Genomic DNA, 19,595 nt, shown 5'->3' with positions numbered 1-19,595 from the left:
GGGGGGGGGGGGGAGGTGAAGGAGGGAAAGTTATAATCGGATCCCGTTGTGCGACAGCAATCAGCGCAAATATCGATACGGGCAATTCGGCAAGGAAGAGAAGCAAGACAGAAAGAGCAAGAAGAGGAGGAAACGACGGAAAGGCCGTTCGAATCGTATTTCGCAAATAACTTCTACCGGCGTTCCGTGGAATCGCGCTGTGCATTTATTTACCAAAGGACGAAGGTTTTCTCTCCAGTAATCGCAAAACTAGCAGAGAGAGAGAAGAAAAACAAGTTAACAGTAGGTCGCGCGTGTTTGTCCCGCGCGGCTTAATGCACGGATAGAAATTCCGACTAACCAAGCTCCGTCCACTGCGATATCATGCGGCTTCCTCCGATATTCGGACGGCCATTCAATAATCACCACGTAATGCATTTAATTAAGCAAATCGGCGAAATAGCGGTCTCTAATGCAAGTGATATTGACGTAACCGGCCTGTACTAAGCATATCGCATTACGAGTTTGTTCTGCTTTGCTTAATTCGCTCTCAAAGATAACTTTGATGTGGATTCGCGCACATGCGGAACGGTGAAATTACGGGCGGGCGGGTAAAACACAGCGATTGCGAATGCTCGATCGGTTAGCGAACGATATTCTATTTATCTCAACCCCTCCCTTTCTCTATCTCTAGCGAGCCGAGCCTCGATCATTCTCCGTTCCCTTTGCGAATGCGCTCTCTATCGACATTTACTTACGCGTAAACACTTGGAGCGAGATCGGACACGCTGTGAGAGAGGAATTAAACATTTTAATACATATATTGATATTTAAAGAGAGCTCTGAAGTATTCATTCAACTAGATGTCGACAAATCTCGTTTCTATTACACTGTATTACCTGCACCTCCGTGCGCAATGGAGTATAAAGAATGCCTGAAATGTAGTGTGTTATCTTGAATTTGTAAAGTGTGAACTCTGGTGAATCTAAATCGATCTCATGTAAAATAAAAGACACGTTCGTTAACGAGAACAAGAAGGATATCAGGGCGAACTGAACACAAAATTCTTCTACTATTTCGCAAATAACTACATAAAGTTTTGTATTATTAATTAAAGAAAATTAGTGCATGATTGTGCGCAATAATGTACCAATCTTCTTTAATTAATAACTCAAAATTTTATGTAGTTATTTGCGAAATGGTAGAAGAATTTTGTGTTCACTTTGATGAGTTCTACCTACACATATAACGAGTGTGTCAATAATTGTCAGATTTCTTATATACTTCTACTCTATATTGAAAGCTAAAATATTCAAATTTAAAGACTAAAACAACAAGAGTATCCAGGATTAAGTACGTGTCCGGAAATTGGTACTCTTACTTTAACATAATGTAATTTTCTTTATACCAGTCATGTCATTTTTATAGTTTCATCTTCGAAACATTATCTCCGACGGCAATTTCGGAGCAGTGTTATCCTTCATCAGCGTGTTCGCAATTGTGAGCGAGTATGTTCCTAGGAAATCGGCGTGAGTTTGAGCGCGAAGAAATAATGGAAAGAAAATAGGAGGTAGAGGGTTACGCCGATCCTAGGCGCCGGGCGTTCTTTACCGGAGAGGATCGCGTTATTAGGATTTAATTTATATCAACCGCCGTCATCAAGCTAGATTTACGGCGGTGTCCTCGCACCGTAAATAACGGAGCGAGTAACGTAGGCGCCGCGAAGCCTATAGTCCCGATGATTCTCTATCATGGATTCTCGCCAGTTATAACTTTTATCGTGAGTCACTGCGCGTTGAGATCCCGCTTAAAACTCGATAAAATAAAGTGATAAAAGCTTGAGGACGACTCGAAAGACACCACGTAACGTATCTCGCGTGTCCTCCCGCATGCCGCTGAGTTTACGTCGAACGTAATAGTATCGTTCATAACAAGAGAGCTGATGCATTATCTCTCGTTTTTTTTCATCGTCGGGCAACAAAACGGATAGAGCGAACTCGGACATATTCAATAACAAAACACGCCCCTATACCACGTTGAATAGCTCCGGCGAATTCTATGAAGCTATTGTTTAACGGAGAAATGTTTCAAAATATATAGTGTGTGTAGAGAGTATATACGTATGTATATAAATGTGAATACATATACACATACATACGTGTATAGAGTGTCTCATTTGAAAAAAGCCAGAATATCTCAAAAACTGAGCCTGGCAGATAAAAAGGTTTCAGACAAGATTTATAGGGTTTTGAGAAGGAAAAAAGACCTTAAATACTTAACTTGGATTACTCGCCAAAATCGTATGGAGGTCAGTCTTGTTTTCTTAATTAAAAGATAGTACTTTTGGCAGATTCTAAAAAATCGCTCAATTCTGCGTAGAAAATTTCCAAGACGTATATGACCTAAATACCATGATTTAGGAGTTATTTAGCAGTGAGAAATTCAACTTTGCTCATTTTCATTAACAATGATGCGCGCGCGAATTTACATATGTGTTTGAAGTGTTCGGCTGGCCTGTTTAAAATACGACATCCTGTGTATATGTATATATAATGTGTACATGTACACATAATATAGCGTAATATAGAAACAGATACGTGGAATATAATATTGCGGAATTGATCGACGCGGAAAATTTCGGCGGTACGATTTCGATACGTCAACGATTATTCGCTTCAGGAAATTAAACTGTTGCACTATCGATTGCGAGTAACGCGCTAGGCTGAGATATCGGTGCGCACAGGAAACTATGTAGCTAACAATGGATTATTACATTCGCGACTCGCTGTAACACTTGGGATATGCTCGCATGGCCCGACACACATAACCGCGGAATAATTCTTCTCATACCCCCTCCTCCCTCTTCAACGCTCCGCGATGACTACAGAATGAAACGATGTAACCGATAACTGACAGTTCATTTAAATATTCAAATCAAGCAAATCGAATATTCAAGTAGTAATAGAATGGGTGTGAAAAGGAAGAGAAATGAAGGGGTAAAAAAGAGATTACCAAGTGATATAGTGATGCATGACATGAATTCTTTAGTAAGATTCGAGACGTACATTGCCGAACACTCGCAGAACATCTGTTCTGTATGGAGACAATTTGTGGCGTTAAGTAAGGTGTTTCAGAATATGAAATTCAGAAGGAAAGTTCAGAAGATCCGATGTGAGAGTGCTCTCAGCTTCTGATTCAAATTAAAAATATTTTAATATTTGGAATATTTTGGCGGAAATATCGGCCAGTTTAAAGCCTCGGCAACGGGAGGAATATTTTAATTTTTATTTAAATTAATTTAACGTGGAAAATGCGACAATTATTGGAGGCAAAGGAAATGAGAAGTCGGAGACGCGGAAATGGAAATAAAAAGCCATGTTGATAGAATAACAACGGGCTGTACGCGAATTATTGCTCACGCTCCTGCATCACATATTCGCGTACATAGAGAAAATATTGTAGTAAAAATTACAGTATAATTTTAGTATTCCCCGGGGACTGATACTATGATGAAAATTATAATAAGACATAGTAAAAGTAAACAATAAAAATTACCGTAAATGTAGTAAAAATTATCATGTTTATGGTTATTCTTACTACGTTATAATTTTCATAATAGTACCGCGATCTATTCTCAGACTACTAAAATTGAATTGTAGTTTTTGTTATAATATTCTCTCCGTATCACAAATATGCGCACAAATCGACGGAAAACATCAGCTCGACAAATGAATATTAAAAGTACATCTGTATACCTCCCTGGCCGAATATAAAGTCTTTTAAAGATCACGATTGTAAGACACGATTTCAAATAGCGTGGCTTTCGTCTGAAAGACGAAGCAGTAATTTGTTTACTCTTGGCGAGCACTCTTGGGTGCTCCCGGCTTTTCAACTTCACTGATCAAAGTGTGTTGAAAATTCCACGTCGTCTAAACGGACTCGCCGTCTAAATATCCGCGCATAACATCTAACTAGCGCGATGCATCAATTACAACGACGTCATTCGGGGCGAGTTGACGTTAATATCGACAAGACATTACTCTCGACAACAAACACGTTGAGATCTTGGAGAACGAATTTCAATTTGATCTTGAAGTCATTTCTTAATCGTATTATTCTTAAGCGAACTTTATAAACTATTCCCCCCGATAGCATTTGCTTTCAAACTTCTGGTAACCATTTCTATCTTACTTTAGATTTTGCGAACATTCATTACAAGTCATGCACTTTGAGATTAATGCGCCATTTACGTATGAGAAACTTGCCGGCCGAGAAATCAAGTTTGTGACGACGAATTCGGGGAACACGCCGAATGCGGATATATTTCAGAATCAATATATACATAATGATCGTAGAGAGGTGGAGAGGAAGAGAGCCAGTGGGAAATAAAGCACGTACTAATTAAAAGCACTCCTAACAACATAAAAATGTAATTAATGGTACTAGAGCCGAGTTTCAGTCAAATAAATGCCGAATAGCGGCGTTTAGCGTTAAAAATATAATATGCACTTGTGTGAATAAACCGAACGTGACGTAGTCGTTATTTCCTCTCTATTGCGTTATAAGCACCGTTTTCTCTCTTCCCCTCCTTGCCTCCCTGCCATTCTCTCATTCACTTGTAGGGGAGATTAGGTCTAGAAGTTACACGGATCAGATCACAAAGCTTATATCTCACGTAATAAATGGAGGAGTATACTCTTTTCTATAGTATAGGTTGCTTGAATCATGTTAGTTGGGTGTACGAAATGGCTTATAACAGAAACATCGCATATGGTACTTACAAGTGCTTTTTTCAAAATTGGACACGAGGAGTAAATTTCTTGATTGCAACCTTTTTTTAGTGATAAAAAATAAGTTCAGCTAAATTTTCTCTATATTTAATTAACAGTTACTGTAACGTAATTTACAAATATAACATCCTTCATTACAAATAACTGTTTGTGTTGACTCAAATTAAGTGAGATCAGTTGTCACACGTTGTAAATTCGTCATGTAACTATAACATGATTTACGCAAAAGCATAGAAATATACGCAATGATGTGTTATGTTATTCATATAACGATGAGTCTACATAAGATCTTATAGAGAGAGCTCAAAGTTATTGTAACAAAGTTTATGAACATTTTTATTTTCGTAGTTCAATGATTGTTTATTGTATCTGATTATAAGATGACTATAATTTTAGTAAAACACTTAAAATCTTAAAACAAGAATAATTTGTCTTATTTCTATTACATGAAAGACATGTGACAACCATATCTCAAGTATGATACCCTGGGTATAGGGTAAATAGTCACATTTGCACGACTTTGCTTGTATATTAAAAACTTTTTTGTGTGTAAATATAAAGATTTGTGTATAAAGATAAGATTTTTTTGCTTAAATATTGTACCCGTATAAAAATGTGCACAATATTAGAAAATACATCTTTTTTAATCAGTATGCAAAAATGTGATTAACAGACTCGGTCTCCCCTATATCGATTTCCATACATCTAAGATATTTACGAGGTCGCGGCCCATTCGGTGGTATTTAAAACTTAGATATATCAGAAAGTCATTAAATATATACGTACGCAGTAAAACGAGCTGGCGGAAGTAATCGTCCTGCCCCCCTCCCTTTTCCCTCGGTGTTGATCGATAACTCATCAAGCGCGCCTCGCACTTTTTATTTGCCTCTCGATGTCATAATTATTATTAAAATAACTACACAGTGACGTAATTCAGCGCGTGCATGTCCCTAAAAAATATAGCCTACAGAACGAAAAATCAATGATATAACCTTTGCGCACCGCGTGATGGTAAACGCGACGACGCTCTCCCGTACGGGCCCTCTCTTCTTCTCTCACCACCTTTAATGATGCTTGAAGGAAAGTGCACGCGTGCATGCATGTACACGCAATATACACAATCGCGTTTTCACAGACGAGAGTGAACGTCGAGGAGCTGGCTACGAGACTCGATTTGAGAACGATAAAAAAGATGTAGTGAAATAAATAACGAGAAGAGAAAGTGAGAAATAGAGAGAGAGAGTTGCGGAACTTTAATCGCGCGTCGTGAGAACAAAATCTCAGTTACATATTCGAAAATAGATAGTCGTGAAATTGGAGGCTTTAAAGTCCCGAGGATTAAAAAAACACGGAGATTAAATGTGCGAGAGAAGAGGGTGGGTACGAGATTAGACGAGATGGAGTATATTAAAGTACACGATGCTTCGGTGACATTATAGCTTGAACGCTCTCATAAAGGAAGACGATACGCAAGACGGGCTGATCGCGTAATCAGGCTTGCGCGAGCGGCACGGGAAGATTATATAAAATGTACAACGGTGAGTCTCATAGGGAGAGAGAAAGAGTGACGAAGAGTGAGATGGAGGGGGGGAGGGAGAAGGAGGAGAGAGATCAATGAAAAGTATGGAAATGTGTTGGCTCTAAGGACCAGGTAACAGGAAGTATTACAATACGCTACGTCACAGCCTGCCTACGCGAACGGTCTTGTTTTATGCTGGACCGCCGGTGAGAGAAAAATGCGCTATTATCCTCTTACCGCGTTACGTTCGTTACGTGGCGTGGCGAATGCGTCTTTTTATCTTTTGTCGACTTAATACCACCGGCATTACCGATTTTACACTACCACTTTGACCGAGCACTGTGTGTCATCGGCTGTACGAGAAGATTAGTTATTAGATTTTTAACGTGGGATTTGCGAGTAACACCGGAAGAACTTCTTTTTCGTTCTCTTTCACGAATCATTCTACGCGGAGTTTTCCAACATTTCGAGTGTATTGTATTAAACTTGTTCTTTCTTTCTGTCTGTCTTTGAGCGAAATAACTCTGTAAAGTTGGTAAAAAGTTGACTCTTTTTGGTACATCTTGCTTCTCTGGAATAATTACTTCAGAATGAGTTAAAATTCCATGTTTCTCTCGTGAAACCGCGCCACGGCAGAGTAGTTGGATTTCGCATTAAATCTATTCACGAGTGTCTCTTTACATTTCTCAGAGGGGGAGAGAGATTTGCACCATCGCTACGACCGGAGGTCTGACCGGGCGCATCGCAAAAGCTCGGTGTTAATCGCCGCTGTAAATGATTTTCCAATGAACACTCATCCGGTTTATCGGTGAATAGGATGGTAACGATGTAACCGGAAGTAACCGCGTATCGACCGCGGAAACGTGAGCTTTCAGGCGGTCCTAAGTAGGCGCGTAGTTGTGAGAACAGAGCAGCGACGCTCGGTTGCATCGAAGAGTGCACTTAAGATCGTTTCGAATCACGGCTCGTTTCGCAAGCACAGGAAATTAACGACCGTTGTGCCGAAGTCCGGGGTCGTTCTCGTGAATTCGAGACACCTGGCCAAGAGAGAATGAGAAGATGAGAGAGGGAGATAGAGAGAAAGAGAGCAGTCGTGATATACTCGCGCGCGCTTTATCGAGAAAGCCAACGGAGCATAAAGCACAAAGCGATATTATAAAGGACGACTCGTGCGCGCTGCTCGTTGTCGGCCGAATGGCTCTCGTGTTTCTCTGAAAATGCATTTAGCGAAGCAAGGGAACTTTTCTAGCCCGCCGGACGTCGGCGACGACGACAGCGTCGACGTGGAAGCTGTTCCGCTTTGCAGTAGTTATGCGCGAGCACTTCTCCGCCAGGAAGGAGGACTAGCAGGTCATACCTTGGCCGCCTGTATCTACTAGCCGAGACGCTCATCTTGCGCACAGTCGTTTGCGTGGTCGGGGGACGCAAGTTTGGCGCCGTACATATCCGCTAGGGTGTTGTTTCGCATAAGCTGCGCCCTTCCGCCGCGGAAACTACATATTTCACGTCGAACACGCGATCGCGACGATAATTCGCGACGAGGTCGCGCGCGAAACGGGGCGCGATTCTTCCCGCGACTCGACGTCGAAACGTCGAACGAATTACACTTTGTCATGCGATAAGAACCCGAGTTGCGCGAATGTTACATTAAGTAATTACGGAATGCAAACCGAATTACGTTTCCGTAATAATTCCTCACGGATCGATCGTGCATCATTTGCGAGATCACTTCTGTGGCCGAGTCGAGCGAGCGAAGAAAAGCTGAAACGATGCTCTGCGGCCATATAATCATGTTTACTGAGAATCAGGATTGTATAATAGTACAGAATAATCCACTTTTGATACATTGAAATAGATGAATATGGATGAAGATCACATAAATGTCTACTAGATGTAAATATCACAAATTAATATCTATTGGGTTTGAATACCTGATGAATATCCACTCTCTAAGGCCCGTATCAATGGTTACTTGAAACTAGTCGCACGTAAGATATTTAGATCTGAATTTATTGTTAGATTTGAGTTTTTTTATTTCAGTTATGCAATATATACGACTTTATGTTTGTAATCGCGATTCAGCTTAAAAACTCACATCTATCTCTAAGATCCATTTTAATAGACATTACATGAAACCTACTTCATGTAAGACACTCATATTTGAGTTGAGAATGAAATGTGAAGTTTTAAAATGAGAAGTGGAGCTGCAATTAAAATATAATATTACGTATATTATGTGATTCAACTGAAACACTCAGATTTCTAAATTCAGATTTGATTGAAAGTTTCAAGTAACGACTATTGATACGAGTCTAAGTTCAAATCTGAGTATCTCACGTGGGACAAATTTCAAGTAACGACTATTAATATAAGTCTAAATTTCTTGAAGCGAAATTTCACTCGAGAAGCAAGATGATCAAGGTGAGTCATTCGAATTCGGATAATACTTCTCTCATACAAAGTAAAGTTTCTGCTTTGAATCGTCGAGTGAATATTTTCATTCAAAATTAACCAGTGAATCCGGTGTGCTTCATCCTCAGAAGAACATATTTACTCTAGTCGATTGAAACATTGGAGCTCACATGGAGTCGGAATCCACCTTAAGCTTGAGTGAAACTTTCGCTCTTGCGACTTTGAGTGGTACTATTTTCACTATTGCCTCGACAGAAAATACTGCCACTCTTCACTCGTTTTGAGTGAGACTCCACTCCACAGACAGGGAATTTAGAGAGCATTTAAATATCTGCTAGACCTGATAAATACGCTGAATATCTACTGCACGATGTAATTGAACGATCTTCTGATTTATTTCAATGATGTACCTTGAATTCGAGGGGAACACACTGAGAAAATTGCAAAGCTCGTACGATACAGCAGAAACGCGACTTCACAGCGTGCTTATTTTAAAGCGGGTTCACCGTAGAGCTATTATCTTCGTCAACATGTGGCGCAAAATATTATTGGCGCGTTCTTGTGAGTACGAAAAGTTCTGACCGGCATCGCCTACAACACTTTGAAGCTCGCCCACGGTCCTCTCCGCGACAAACAATGAAAGAACAATAAAACGAAGCTCCAATACCGAGTAAAATGTCAAACTGCGTGAACATAATGGCGGACACGCGGGTTCGATCGCGCGGGTTCTCTCCTTTTCTCCTCGCGATGTATCGCGCTCATCGCACCGCCGACATGCGCCGGCCGATTCATTTGCTTTTCTTCGCTCCTGAAATCGCAGTAATGATTTTCCAGCTGGTGTAACCCGCGATTGCGCATTTTTATATAGACTCAAGCGCGAAGAGGCACGAGTAACACGAGGTGGCTTCGGGCTCGCTGGATTACGTCGCGCATTTATTTCTCCCCACAACACAACGATACACTCTGTGCATAATATATATGTGTGCACTATATTACCGAGATTGCACAGCCGGAAAATACCATAGCGAGAAAATTCGCGAAGAGTTACGAGGCACGCGTGCGCGCGCGCACCATCGAATCTATGTTTCAAACGATGGCTTCGGAATCTCGCCGGCTCAAAATTCCACCGAGCAAATAAAGTAAAGTGACTAGTGAACCAAGCGAGTAATCCTCCGCCGTGATTCCGGTGGCTGCGCTATCCGATAATTGGCGCTACGCAAAGGACACAACCGTGCGAAACAATTGTAGAGAGTACGACTGCTTGATTACAGCTATTAGTTGAAATCGCGAATTATTTTCGTCGTTCGGTCTACCGCGTTATTCGCTTTTTCGTAACGGTATTTTTAATTTGCAGGCATACACGGGGAAAATATTATAGATTTTTTTTCATGTAAATTCTTTTCAATTTTATTATGTTTTTAGTAGTCCAGGAATAGACTGTCAACAAGATCTATTTTGCTGAGGAACATAGTAAGTTATGTTAGAAACATAACAGGTGTTTTAGATTCCTATTAATAGTTGTCATCTAAAACTTATTTCATGTGAGATAGTCAGATCTTTATTCAAAGAATAAAGATTCAAAGAATTCAAAGAATTCTCAAATCCATTTCCCCAGCTAAATTATAATATACGTAACTTTTATATCTATAATCGCGATTCACACTGAAAAATTCTCATCTAATTCTGAATTAAAATCTGAGTATCTTATTTGAGGCGAGTTTCAAGTAACAACTGTTAATACAGTTTTAATTCCTAAAACATAAGTGGCACATATAAAATGAAAGGATAATGAATAATAAATAACTGCATAATGAATATCTCCATAATGAATTACTGCAAAGAGTTTCGATCTATTCTTCGGGATTACAAAATCCTATGATGATTTTTTACTATAAAATCCTCTTGTAGAGACGTGTACCTATACATGAAGCTTGAGAAGAGAAAGTATAATCGAGCGAGAGACGGCGTCTGGAGAAGCTTTTAAACACTTATGTAAATTCGTATTACGGATTCGACTAACGCGCCTCTTTATTGAACGCTTCTTGACGAACCTATGCAGCATTAAGTACCTGATGCACCTTTCTTTCGTTCTATCCAGCTCTTGGAAACGAAGCGAGAACGCTACGTTATACTTTTGTTTAATTCTTAATCGTCCCGAGTGCTGAATTTGTCAAATGAATCCACTCGAAAGCCATTGAAATATTGCGAAGTCCGCTCGAGTCTCGGATAACAAATTCTCATTGTCTCAATGTACAATTTCCTTCAAATATACATGCACCTTGCACGATTATTTTCGATGCGACTGCGAGTTATAAATCTCACACACAAAAGGAGAAAGGAAACGGCTGAACCGCGAGGGAGAATTGTCGACGAAGGTGACTCGCATATTTCGCAAAGTCGATCTTGTTGACAATTATATTGAACCTTTTCCCGCCGCGTTGAATCTTGCCATGTGAAAGTTCGCGTGACATTTCATAAACTCTCGGCGATATTATTTCGAGACAAAGAGTTTCAAAGAGAGAGAGAGAGAGAGAGAGAGAGAGAGAGAGAAGCGACTCGTATATAGACGTAGTGTATTAAGCGCGTCGCTATTGTCGCGTAATGAAATTTTTTAAGGGAAAAGCCGTGAATGATACGTTATACAGACGAGGCGGATGTTTTCGCGATGTAATTACCAGCTGCGAAAAATATGAGACTTCGTTATCGAGGATAACGAATGCGGCGTCGTGGTTAGGCGCGCTGCTGTGACAGTTTCAGTGACGATAATTGCCGTTAGTAATATCGTTAGGCGCCATCAGGGAAAGTTTAGTTTTTAATGCCTTGAAAGAGGGACAGAGAGAAAGTTCCTCAAGGCGAAACGAAATAACGGAGCGAAGTGGCTTGACTCTCTTTCTCTCTTCCTCCCGTTCCTTGCCTCCTTCCAATCCTCTTTTCCCACTTATGCGCGCGTACGTTGCGCTCCGCACAGCTTTATTCGGATGAGAAAATGGAATTTCAAACGAGGCACTCCCTGGCGCACGGCTCGGCGTTTCTCGGCACTTGAGCAAGACTTACAGCTTTCGTAAGATAAAACGCGGATGTATTCTGTGTTATACAGCGTCACGAGTGAGCGTCGCCTTCCTCACGAGCGCCACTCATGCCACTCCAACCCTTTCGTCGTGACGCTTCTCTGCGCGTCACAGCGCGGCGCGGCGCCGAATCGCTCGCGGAAAGTGGACTTTCAAGTGGATTTTCGATCGCAAAGTCGATCACGACTTTCGGTACGGCGTTCGATCTCTCCTAATCTCCCAACGAGCCCCCGCATCTAATTAATTATGCGTGCGGACAAGCAAAGAAACGCGGAAGTCTGTTGTTTCTTTTCGTGCGGCTGCCGCTCAATACGGAACCGTGATTAATTATCTGAAACTTTAATTACATGACATTATTCAGATGCGAATCGCGCGCATGCGAGGCAGAGACAGTGATAATAAATAGCGACGCAAAACTGCTCTGGGCAAAATTCATTAAATGTAGTCGACTCGTTATTACGCGTTTGTGTAACGGCCGGCGTGTGCTTATTATATTTGCGCAGTGAGGCGGTCAGATTATTTACATCGACGATTGGCTTCACGTGAACGGCTAATTAAAAATTTAAACTCGCTAATAAATCTCAAATATTTACGTCATAAATGGAAGCAAGCCCTGCTTTTGATGTTAGCAGTTAATTCACCGTAATATATTGCGTGTTCGTAGTTGTTAGAATGTCTAAATGTCACTTCACTCGCATTAAGCAGAATTGCGTTACCGCGAAAATATTTACACGCGATTTGTGTATCTCAGTCTCGAGAGCTAGATTCCTTCTTCATTATCTCCATCGTATTTGCGAAACTTTCCTCGCAAGTTCGGAAACTTTCAGATCGCATGGATAACGAGATGGACTCATCGCGAAGAAACATCTCCCGTTTATTATGGAACAAAAATTAATTTTTTTCTTCAGCAGCAGGCTGGAAGCAACAAGAAGCAATAAAAGCGTTATTTGAAAATCTCAAAGTGTCGATTTGTCAATTAAACAATATCGGACTTTCGATTTTTCGAAAGGACCGCCAATCTTCCTCGCGTCCGGCGCGTACCCGAATCAACGTGACAATTAAGCGCGATTCAATTTCGCACCTGTCGCTTATCGGTCACCCTCGTTAGTCTTATCAGCGACGGAAACCACGGACATGTTGTGACTTTCATTAGGCGGATGAAGCCGCGCTAACTCGCGGAAATGTGCTCGTCGAGAATCTGAAGAACCTCGGCGAGTTAGGGTGGCAGGCAAGGGCGCGTTTATCGTTCTACCGGCCGCCATTTATGAGAGGCGTAGGGTAGGTAGCTAGCTGGCTAGGTAGGTAGGTGGCTAGGAAAGTCCTTCGCGCGACGACGGACTCTCGTGTGCCCAGCGTCGGCGTAGTGCGATTCTCACCGACGGAACACCCCTTTGACCCACCTGTTACTATCGGCGGTCTATCTAGCCACGCGAGAAAGAGAGAAAGGCAGACTGAGAGGGTGTGAGAAAGATGGAGACAGAGAGAGAGAGAGAGAGAGAGAGAGAGAGAGAGGGTGGGTAAGGAGGAAGAGAGAATGATGGGAAAAGCGCCTCTCGTTTCACATACCTCGTGCGTGACCTTTGCGGCTGCGACAGAAGGTACGCTACATTGGCTACCGACGTATAGCAGCGTGTCATTTGTAGCGACCAAATCGCCGCCGCGTTCGCCCCGTTCGCCGATTACACCTACTCTACACCCGGCGAATTTGCATACCCCGCGCCTCTCCTCATCGCCCATAAAGATGCCCACGGCAGCTCGGACACGAGGCATGACGCGAGCAAACCTCTATTTCCTACCACCACATCACCACCCGCGGTTATTACTTTCGTCACGAACGTCTCGAGATATTGCCCTCTCCTTCTCTTTCCCTCTTTCTCGCCGCGCACGAGGAAAGAACCTCCCGCTCGTAGATTCGTCGTCGAGTACTATAATTAGTATCGTGAAACAATGGCGAGATCGTGTGCGTTTCTCAAGACGGGAGAGAATGTAAATATCGTTTATTAATATTCATTCCATGAAGCAGAGAGAGCCGCGTGTGGCTCCGCCGCGAAAGAGTTCAAGCCGAGGCGCAACGGCTAATTCTTCTTCGATCCGGGAACATCGAGTAAGCAGGCGCTTACATTGGCCGATCGCCCTATAAGTCGAACGAGTCGCGAAGTCTGATCATGAGTGAGAGAGAAAGAAAGACAGAGAGACAGAGAGAGAGAAAGAGAGAGAGAGAAGGCAGCCTCTCTCTCTCTCTCTCTCTCTCTCTCTCTCTCTCTCTCTCCCTCCTTCCGAAATCGATCGTCGAGGGATATTTAGAGGTGAATTAAATTCCCGGTAAAAGAGAACGCGAGTTGGGGTCTCCCCTTTGCATGGAGGAGGTACCCCAGTACCTTGTCACCGGCTGCGATCCTCACGAGCGTGCTGTGACGATTACGTTGCATCGCGGCACTAATTACGTAGTACTGAACGCGCGTCTCGATCGTACGCGATCCGCTCGTGCGCGAGCGGCCTCGAGAAAGGTCCCGGCGGCCACGCCGTCGCACATATCACAATGGAACGTGACCGGGCTCGAGTCAGACGAGCCAGCGAGCAGGTGAGCGCGCGCGCGTCCTGTTGCGCTTGGCGAGCTTTCGGCGCGGCGCGCGGGCGAGGTCGCTTCGGTCTGACCGTAACGGCGTCGCATCACTGACTGAGGCTTTCGCTCGTCGTGAGGGGTTGTGCTCCGCCGACGGGGTTGCATACGCGTCGATTCTCGAGTGAGCTTTCGATACCTTGGCGCCACCTCGCCGCTCGCGAAAGAAATCTCGGCTCTGTCGTCCGACAGGGAGCCGAGAACCGGCTCGTCAACAATGGCAACGACAGTTATAACGAGCGCTGTTTGTTGGTCCGTAGCTCCCAATTCAGGACAAGTGCTGCCATTAATTATTAGGGAGAGCCCGGTGGCGCGAAAACAACCGCGCGAAGACGCGTATGCGGAACGTCGTTCGGAAGGTCGCCTCGGGTGGCAGGTGCATTAATGTTTCAAGCGGGCTGGGAGACAGCGGCCTCGCGAATTCCGAAAGTTTTGATTTAAAGAGGAGTTTCCAATTTTCCACGCGCTCTCTCCTCCGTGAGACACTATTTCACGGACGTTACGTCTCTGTGTCGTCGTAAAGCGCCGACGATTTAATAGAAAAATTGTTTCGCCTTCTGTTCACAAGTAGTTACTCGTTTGCGCGCAAATTGATTTTGCAGATTATAAATTGGAAATTAAAGTGCTCGAATATCACAGATAGAAGGAATTCTGTACTCGCGCGGGAAATAATGCGCTTTTTCTTTTTTTTTTATTTATTTATTTATAATCACGAGTTTCGCAGAAGCCGTTGGTCGCGTTACGCGCGAAATCATTTTTACCTGAAAGTGAATGGAGTTATATTTAGACATAGTTATATTTTATAATATAACTATATGAGGTATTTTGCCATATGCATGTATACAGGCGACATTACGGTTTTGGTTTATGCACCCCAAGCATTCTAAAATTACACGGTGTTGCCTGTCAGGCTCGCCTGTATCCGGGGAAAGCAAGCCATATTACCATCAAAGTGTCATAAAAGCTTTAAGACATGCGATATTCCGCGGAGAGACAAGACGAGGCGCCTGAAAATCTAATTGACATCCCGAAGACTCATTCCCGTGCTTGTGTCGTTCACCAACGCGACGTATCGCAAGCGTACTTATGTACTGTATGTACAGAAGTTACATAATATACATTGAAATTTCAACAAAACACCGTGCACAAGTTGGATCGTGAGTGATCGCAGCGAAGTCCACGTAACGAAAGACAAGGGGACCGTAGCAAAACGTAGTACTAATTAGAAACGCGACATTTCTCATCCTTTGTGCTTTCCCGGAATTATTTCCTCTATCGGTTTTCTTTACATCTTATTATCATTGTTTTGCTACGTTAGGCAATCCTCAGTGTACGTTCTTAATTAGTGTTGTCTTTCCTTTTATATGCTATTATTATTGTCATACGACGTGTGAAATCTTGAGTATACACTCTTAATTAGTGTTGCATTTGTCATTGATGTATTTTAAATAATCGATTTTTCATACCCGCAAAATTATACAGCCGAAAAAGACAAGTATATTTTATTTCAAGTTTATTCCACATCAAATGCGCAACGCAAGCTCGTGAAAAGTACATGTAAACATCGTGTGAAGTTTAGAAAATGGTAGGATAAACTCGAATAAGATGGTCATACTTTTTTAAAATGCAAAAAAAAATACATTTCTTATTGTTATTTCTTAATAGCGTTTGGCACATTACTTCACTGAAGCCTACAGTACATAATACCATCATAATTAAAAGGAAAATACTTCAATGAAATTATTTATTACAAAAATATCAAAACATGAGCATTGGCTATCTTACCTAAATGTTTAAGACAAGATGGCCATAAGGAATAAATGACCCATACATATTTTATGTTCAAGATTCTGTACCTATTATTTTATAAAATAATGAAAAAAACATAATTTGACATATTTATTTTAATATAGGATATTTAATACATATTATTTGTGAAAAATATAATACATATATAAAATAGAAATCTCTATTATAAAACTTAAATCCTAAATCCAATTTTTGATCAAAACATTGCACATAAGATTTAATTACTGTAATATTGAAAGTAATTTTTTAAATATAAAGACTTTTGTTTTATAAATGTTAGAATGATACTGGGCCATCTTACCCAAAATGTGAGTGAAAGACGGTTATAATAATACTTATAAACAAATAGTGAAAACAAAAATAAAAATGCATGTTATATTACAATTTGCATATCTACTTTATGTATCTAACAGTGAGAACTTTTCTAATCCGCAAATAGGGTAAACTCGGGTATGATCTCCATACTGAAAAGATAGCCATAGGCTGTAATTTCTTTAATAATTGCAAAACATTGTGTTGATACTCTTGATTGCGATAGCTTAATTGTAATTTATTCGACATTACAATAAATTTTAGTGGATACATAAGAAATTTTACACATAGTCGAAAATAAAAATATAATATAATATTCATAATCTTGCTATTTGGAAAAATGTACGCACATACACTACGATAAATATCGATTATCTTTGTGACTGATTACACAAACACAATGTTTTGCAATTATTAAAGAAATTACAGCCTATGGCTATCTTTTCAGTATGGAGATCATACCCGAGTTTACCCTATTTGCGGATTAGAAAAGTTCCCACTGTACAAGTAGCTCGTCGTCGTAGTCGTCGTTGTTATTGTTATCGTGCTCCCGTTCGTTCAGCGGATCGTCACTGCATCTTTGCGGATCAATGAGACAAAGAGTTATTTGGAAGCTGTCCTCATTCGTCATACCGAAATTCTCAAGGCAACGCCAGAGAGGGAGACGCCACCGGGCGCATTATTTCCATTACTCATATCGTAACTATAAAGGCCGCTGAAAGATTCGGGAAAGAGTGAGAGGAAGAAATAAAAATGGGTCGCGCGTTATTGAACTTCAGGAGAGTGTTAAACTTTCCACGGTTAAGAATAAATGGCGTTCGTTCTTTGAGAAGGCGAAAAGAAGGCAAGAGGAATAAGGATGAAAATGATGAGCGCTGCATATGCACTGTTTATGCGCGCACAGCGACATCATTACCCACTGTCTATTCGCCCTCGCGCTTCGTTAATGCAGTAAAATTATTAATTATATCGTAGTCGCATTCTCAACGCGCGGAAAAGTCGAATACAATGCACGTGCATTGCGATTCCGTTTGCCGAGTGGTGCTTAACGTCGGGAGTAACACACAACCACGCGTACGCCGGCTGGGAATATTTAATTTCGTAAATGACTGTCTGACTGAGCGCGCTGTTTCGCGTGCTCGTTTCGAAAGCCGCCCTTCCATCAAACAGATAAAATTGAGAAGCAGACAACTATATCTGTTTCGAAATATTCGATGAGAATGTGCGCCATTACTCGGCTCTGCTACGGCCCGGCCAGACGGTTAATTTCCGATGAATTCCTACGGAATACCGCGTTTCATCCTGTTGCGGCGCAGACCCAAACGCGTATTATAGCCCTGCTACATTTTTACCGCGGTAATTCTGAAAAATTCCATCGTCAGACACGCACCATGCAACTTCTCGCGTGAGAAAGCATGGTCGGACGCCGCGAGAAGAATCGCGTCCCGCTTTGCGCGCAACTTCACGAATTACCGTCGCGACCGCGACGGTCGACGTGAGATATGCGATTTCCGTAACGGAAAACGCAGTTACGCGAAACGCCTCACGAATGCACGGCGCCAAGTTTGCGTTTCCGAGCGAACAACCGCGTGCAAGGAGAACGCGCGTCGTCACCGCCAAATGGATACAAGCGAGCCGAAGTACGGCGCGCTCTCACAATCTTCGCCAGGCGGATAAATGCTCAAGCGTACTACTGCGAAGCGGCGCCGCTTGCTTCTACGTCGTCGTTGTCACTGGCAACGTACGGCGATTTACATGGAGCGAATATTATTTTTTTCATTTCTTTTCACATAAATTTTTCACATAAAATTCTTTATAATTTTACTATGTTTATAACATTTACTATGTTTATAATAATGCAGGAATGCATATAAATTGCCAGTATAAAGTCTATTTTGCTACATTATAGGGAAAAAAATGTCTAAAAAATTTTGAAAGTATTTATTCAGTTGAGTACTAACTAACAACATATTTACTTCAATCTCAATTCATTTATTTAAATAGAATAAACAAATGATTTCTTACGAAAAGCTGACGGTTAAAGAAGATATATATTTTCGTATTTGAAAAATATTTATTCTCAGGGCAAAAGTATCTGTATTAGTATTAGTAAAAATATGTTGTTGATACTTACTGAATAAATATTTTTTATTTCGTAAATATATTCTCTTTCAATGTAAGAAACATAATAAATTTAACCAGCAACATGGCAATTTTTATAAAGGCATATTTTCTAGAATATAGATAACAATTAGGATAATTAGAAATTTACGGCAGAATGTCGATATGTTCTTTAGTTACAAAACTCTATAGTTATTATAAAATTCTCTCTGTGTAGAAAAGTTGTCGAGAGCAATTCTCAGTCTAATGAGTTTTGCGTGCAATTTCCGCGCGTTCCGCGCTTTTCGCCAATTTAATTTTGTCGCGCTCCTCGGCGAAGTTTCGAGTCTTTTTCGACTTCTTGCGAATTAATCTCAGGACGTATTTGCGAATTCGCGGGCGAATTGCGGAAGTTATAATGACAGGTTAGGTCCTAGAAATAAATCGAAGTCGCACTGCCCCGCGCATAACTCGACTCGAAATGCACGTTTGACGCGACAGTAACGATGCCGCTGAGACGTTATTCGCGTCACTGCACGGTGCCGTTCATCTCGTGACTTTCAACGACGATGCATCCCCCTCGCATACGAACTCTCTGCCGCTCAAGGTCGTCCATTATTCCTTGGACAATCGATGTGTCGAAAGGCGTCAGAAATTGGACAGTCCCCTTCGTCGAGAACGAGGGCGAGAAGGAGGAGAAGGAGGAAGAGGAGAAGAAGGCGACTCGGAGGCCGACCGTGAAATGGAAAAACGGCGGGATTCCACTTTTAGCCTTTAATTTCGGATGCGGCGTTCCATGGCCCCGCGTGATATTTGGGTCACATTTAAAGTAACGACCTATTCGATCATGTTCTTCGTCCCGTATCTTCAGATCTACCTTTCATTCTTTTTACTATGTTACTGTTACCTAATTTCCGTAGTAGAGATTATATATATATATATATATATATATATATATATATATATATATATATATATATATATAT

General features: G+C 41.6%; 2 protein-coding genes across 18 annotated transcripts in view; one reads left to right on the top strand and one right to left on the bottom strand.

Moving 5' to 3' along the window:
* Window positions 1-19,595, bottom strand: part of LOC116843026 (synaptotagmin-7) — a 198,189-nt gene that overhangs the window by 51,268 nt on the left and 127,326 nt on the right. For 3 of the 17 annotated variants that reach the window (XM_032813017.1, XM_032813019.1, XM_032813018.1), the window contains exon 1: window positions 14,147-14,485. The exons of 13 other annotated variants lie outside the window; for them this stretch is intronic. In XM_032813017.1, coding sequence (XP_032668908.1) covers window positions 14,147-14,197 — 51 coding nt within the window. In that variant the 5' untranslated portion in view covers window positions 14,198-14,485. Of the gene's footprint in view, window positions 1-14,146; window positions 14,486-19,595 lie in introns of those variants that run through there. One more of the 17 variants, XM_032813024.1, reaches the window with a different exon arrangement.
* LOC116843024 (vanin-like protein 1) overlaps window positions 1-19,595 on the top strand; it is a 154,226-nt gene that overhangs the window by 10,132 nt on the left and 124,499 nt on the right. The window lies entirely within an intron of this gene.

This window comes from Odontomachus brunneus, unplaced genomic scaffold (assembly GCF_010583005.1).
Source record: "Odontomachus brunneus isolate Ranch 3 - 2012 unplaced genomic scaffold, Obru_v1 Obru_scaffold_029, whole genome shotgun sequence".
Classification (NCBI taxonomy): domain Eukaryota; kingdom Metazoa; phylum Arthropoda; class Insecta; order Hymenoptera; family Formicidae; genus Odontomachus; species Odontomachus brunneus.
The sequence above is the reverse complement of the archived record's forward strand: the minus strand, read 5'-3'. Positions and strand labels throughout refer to the sequence as shown.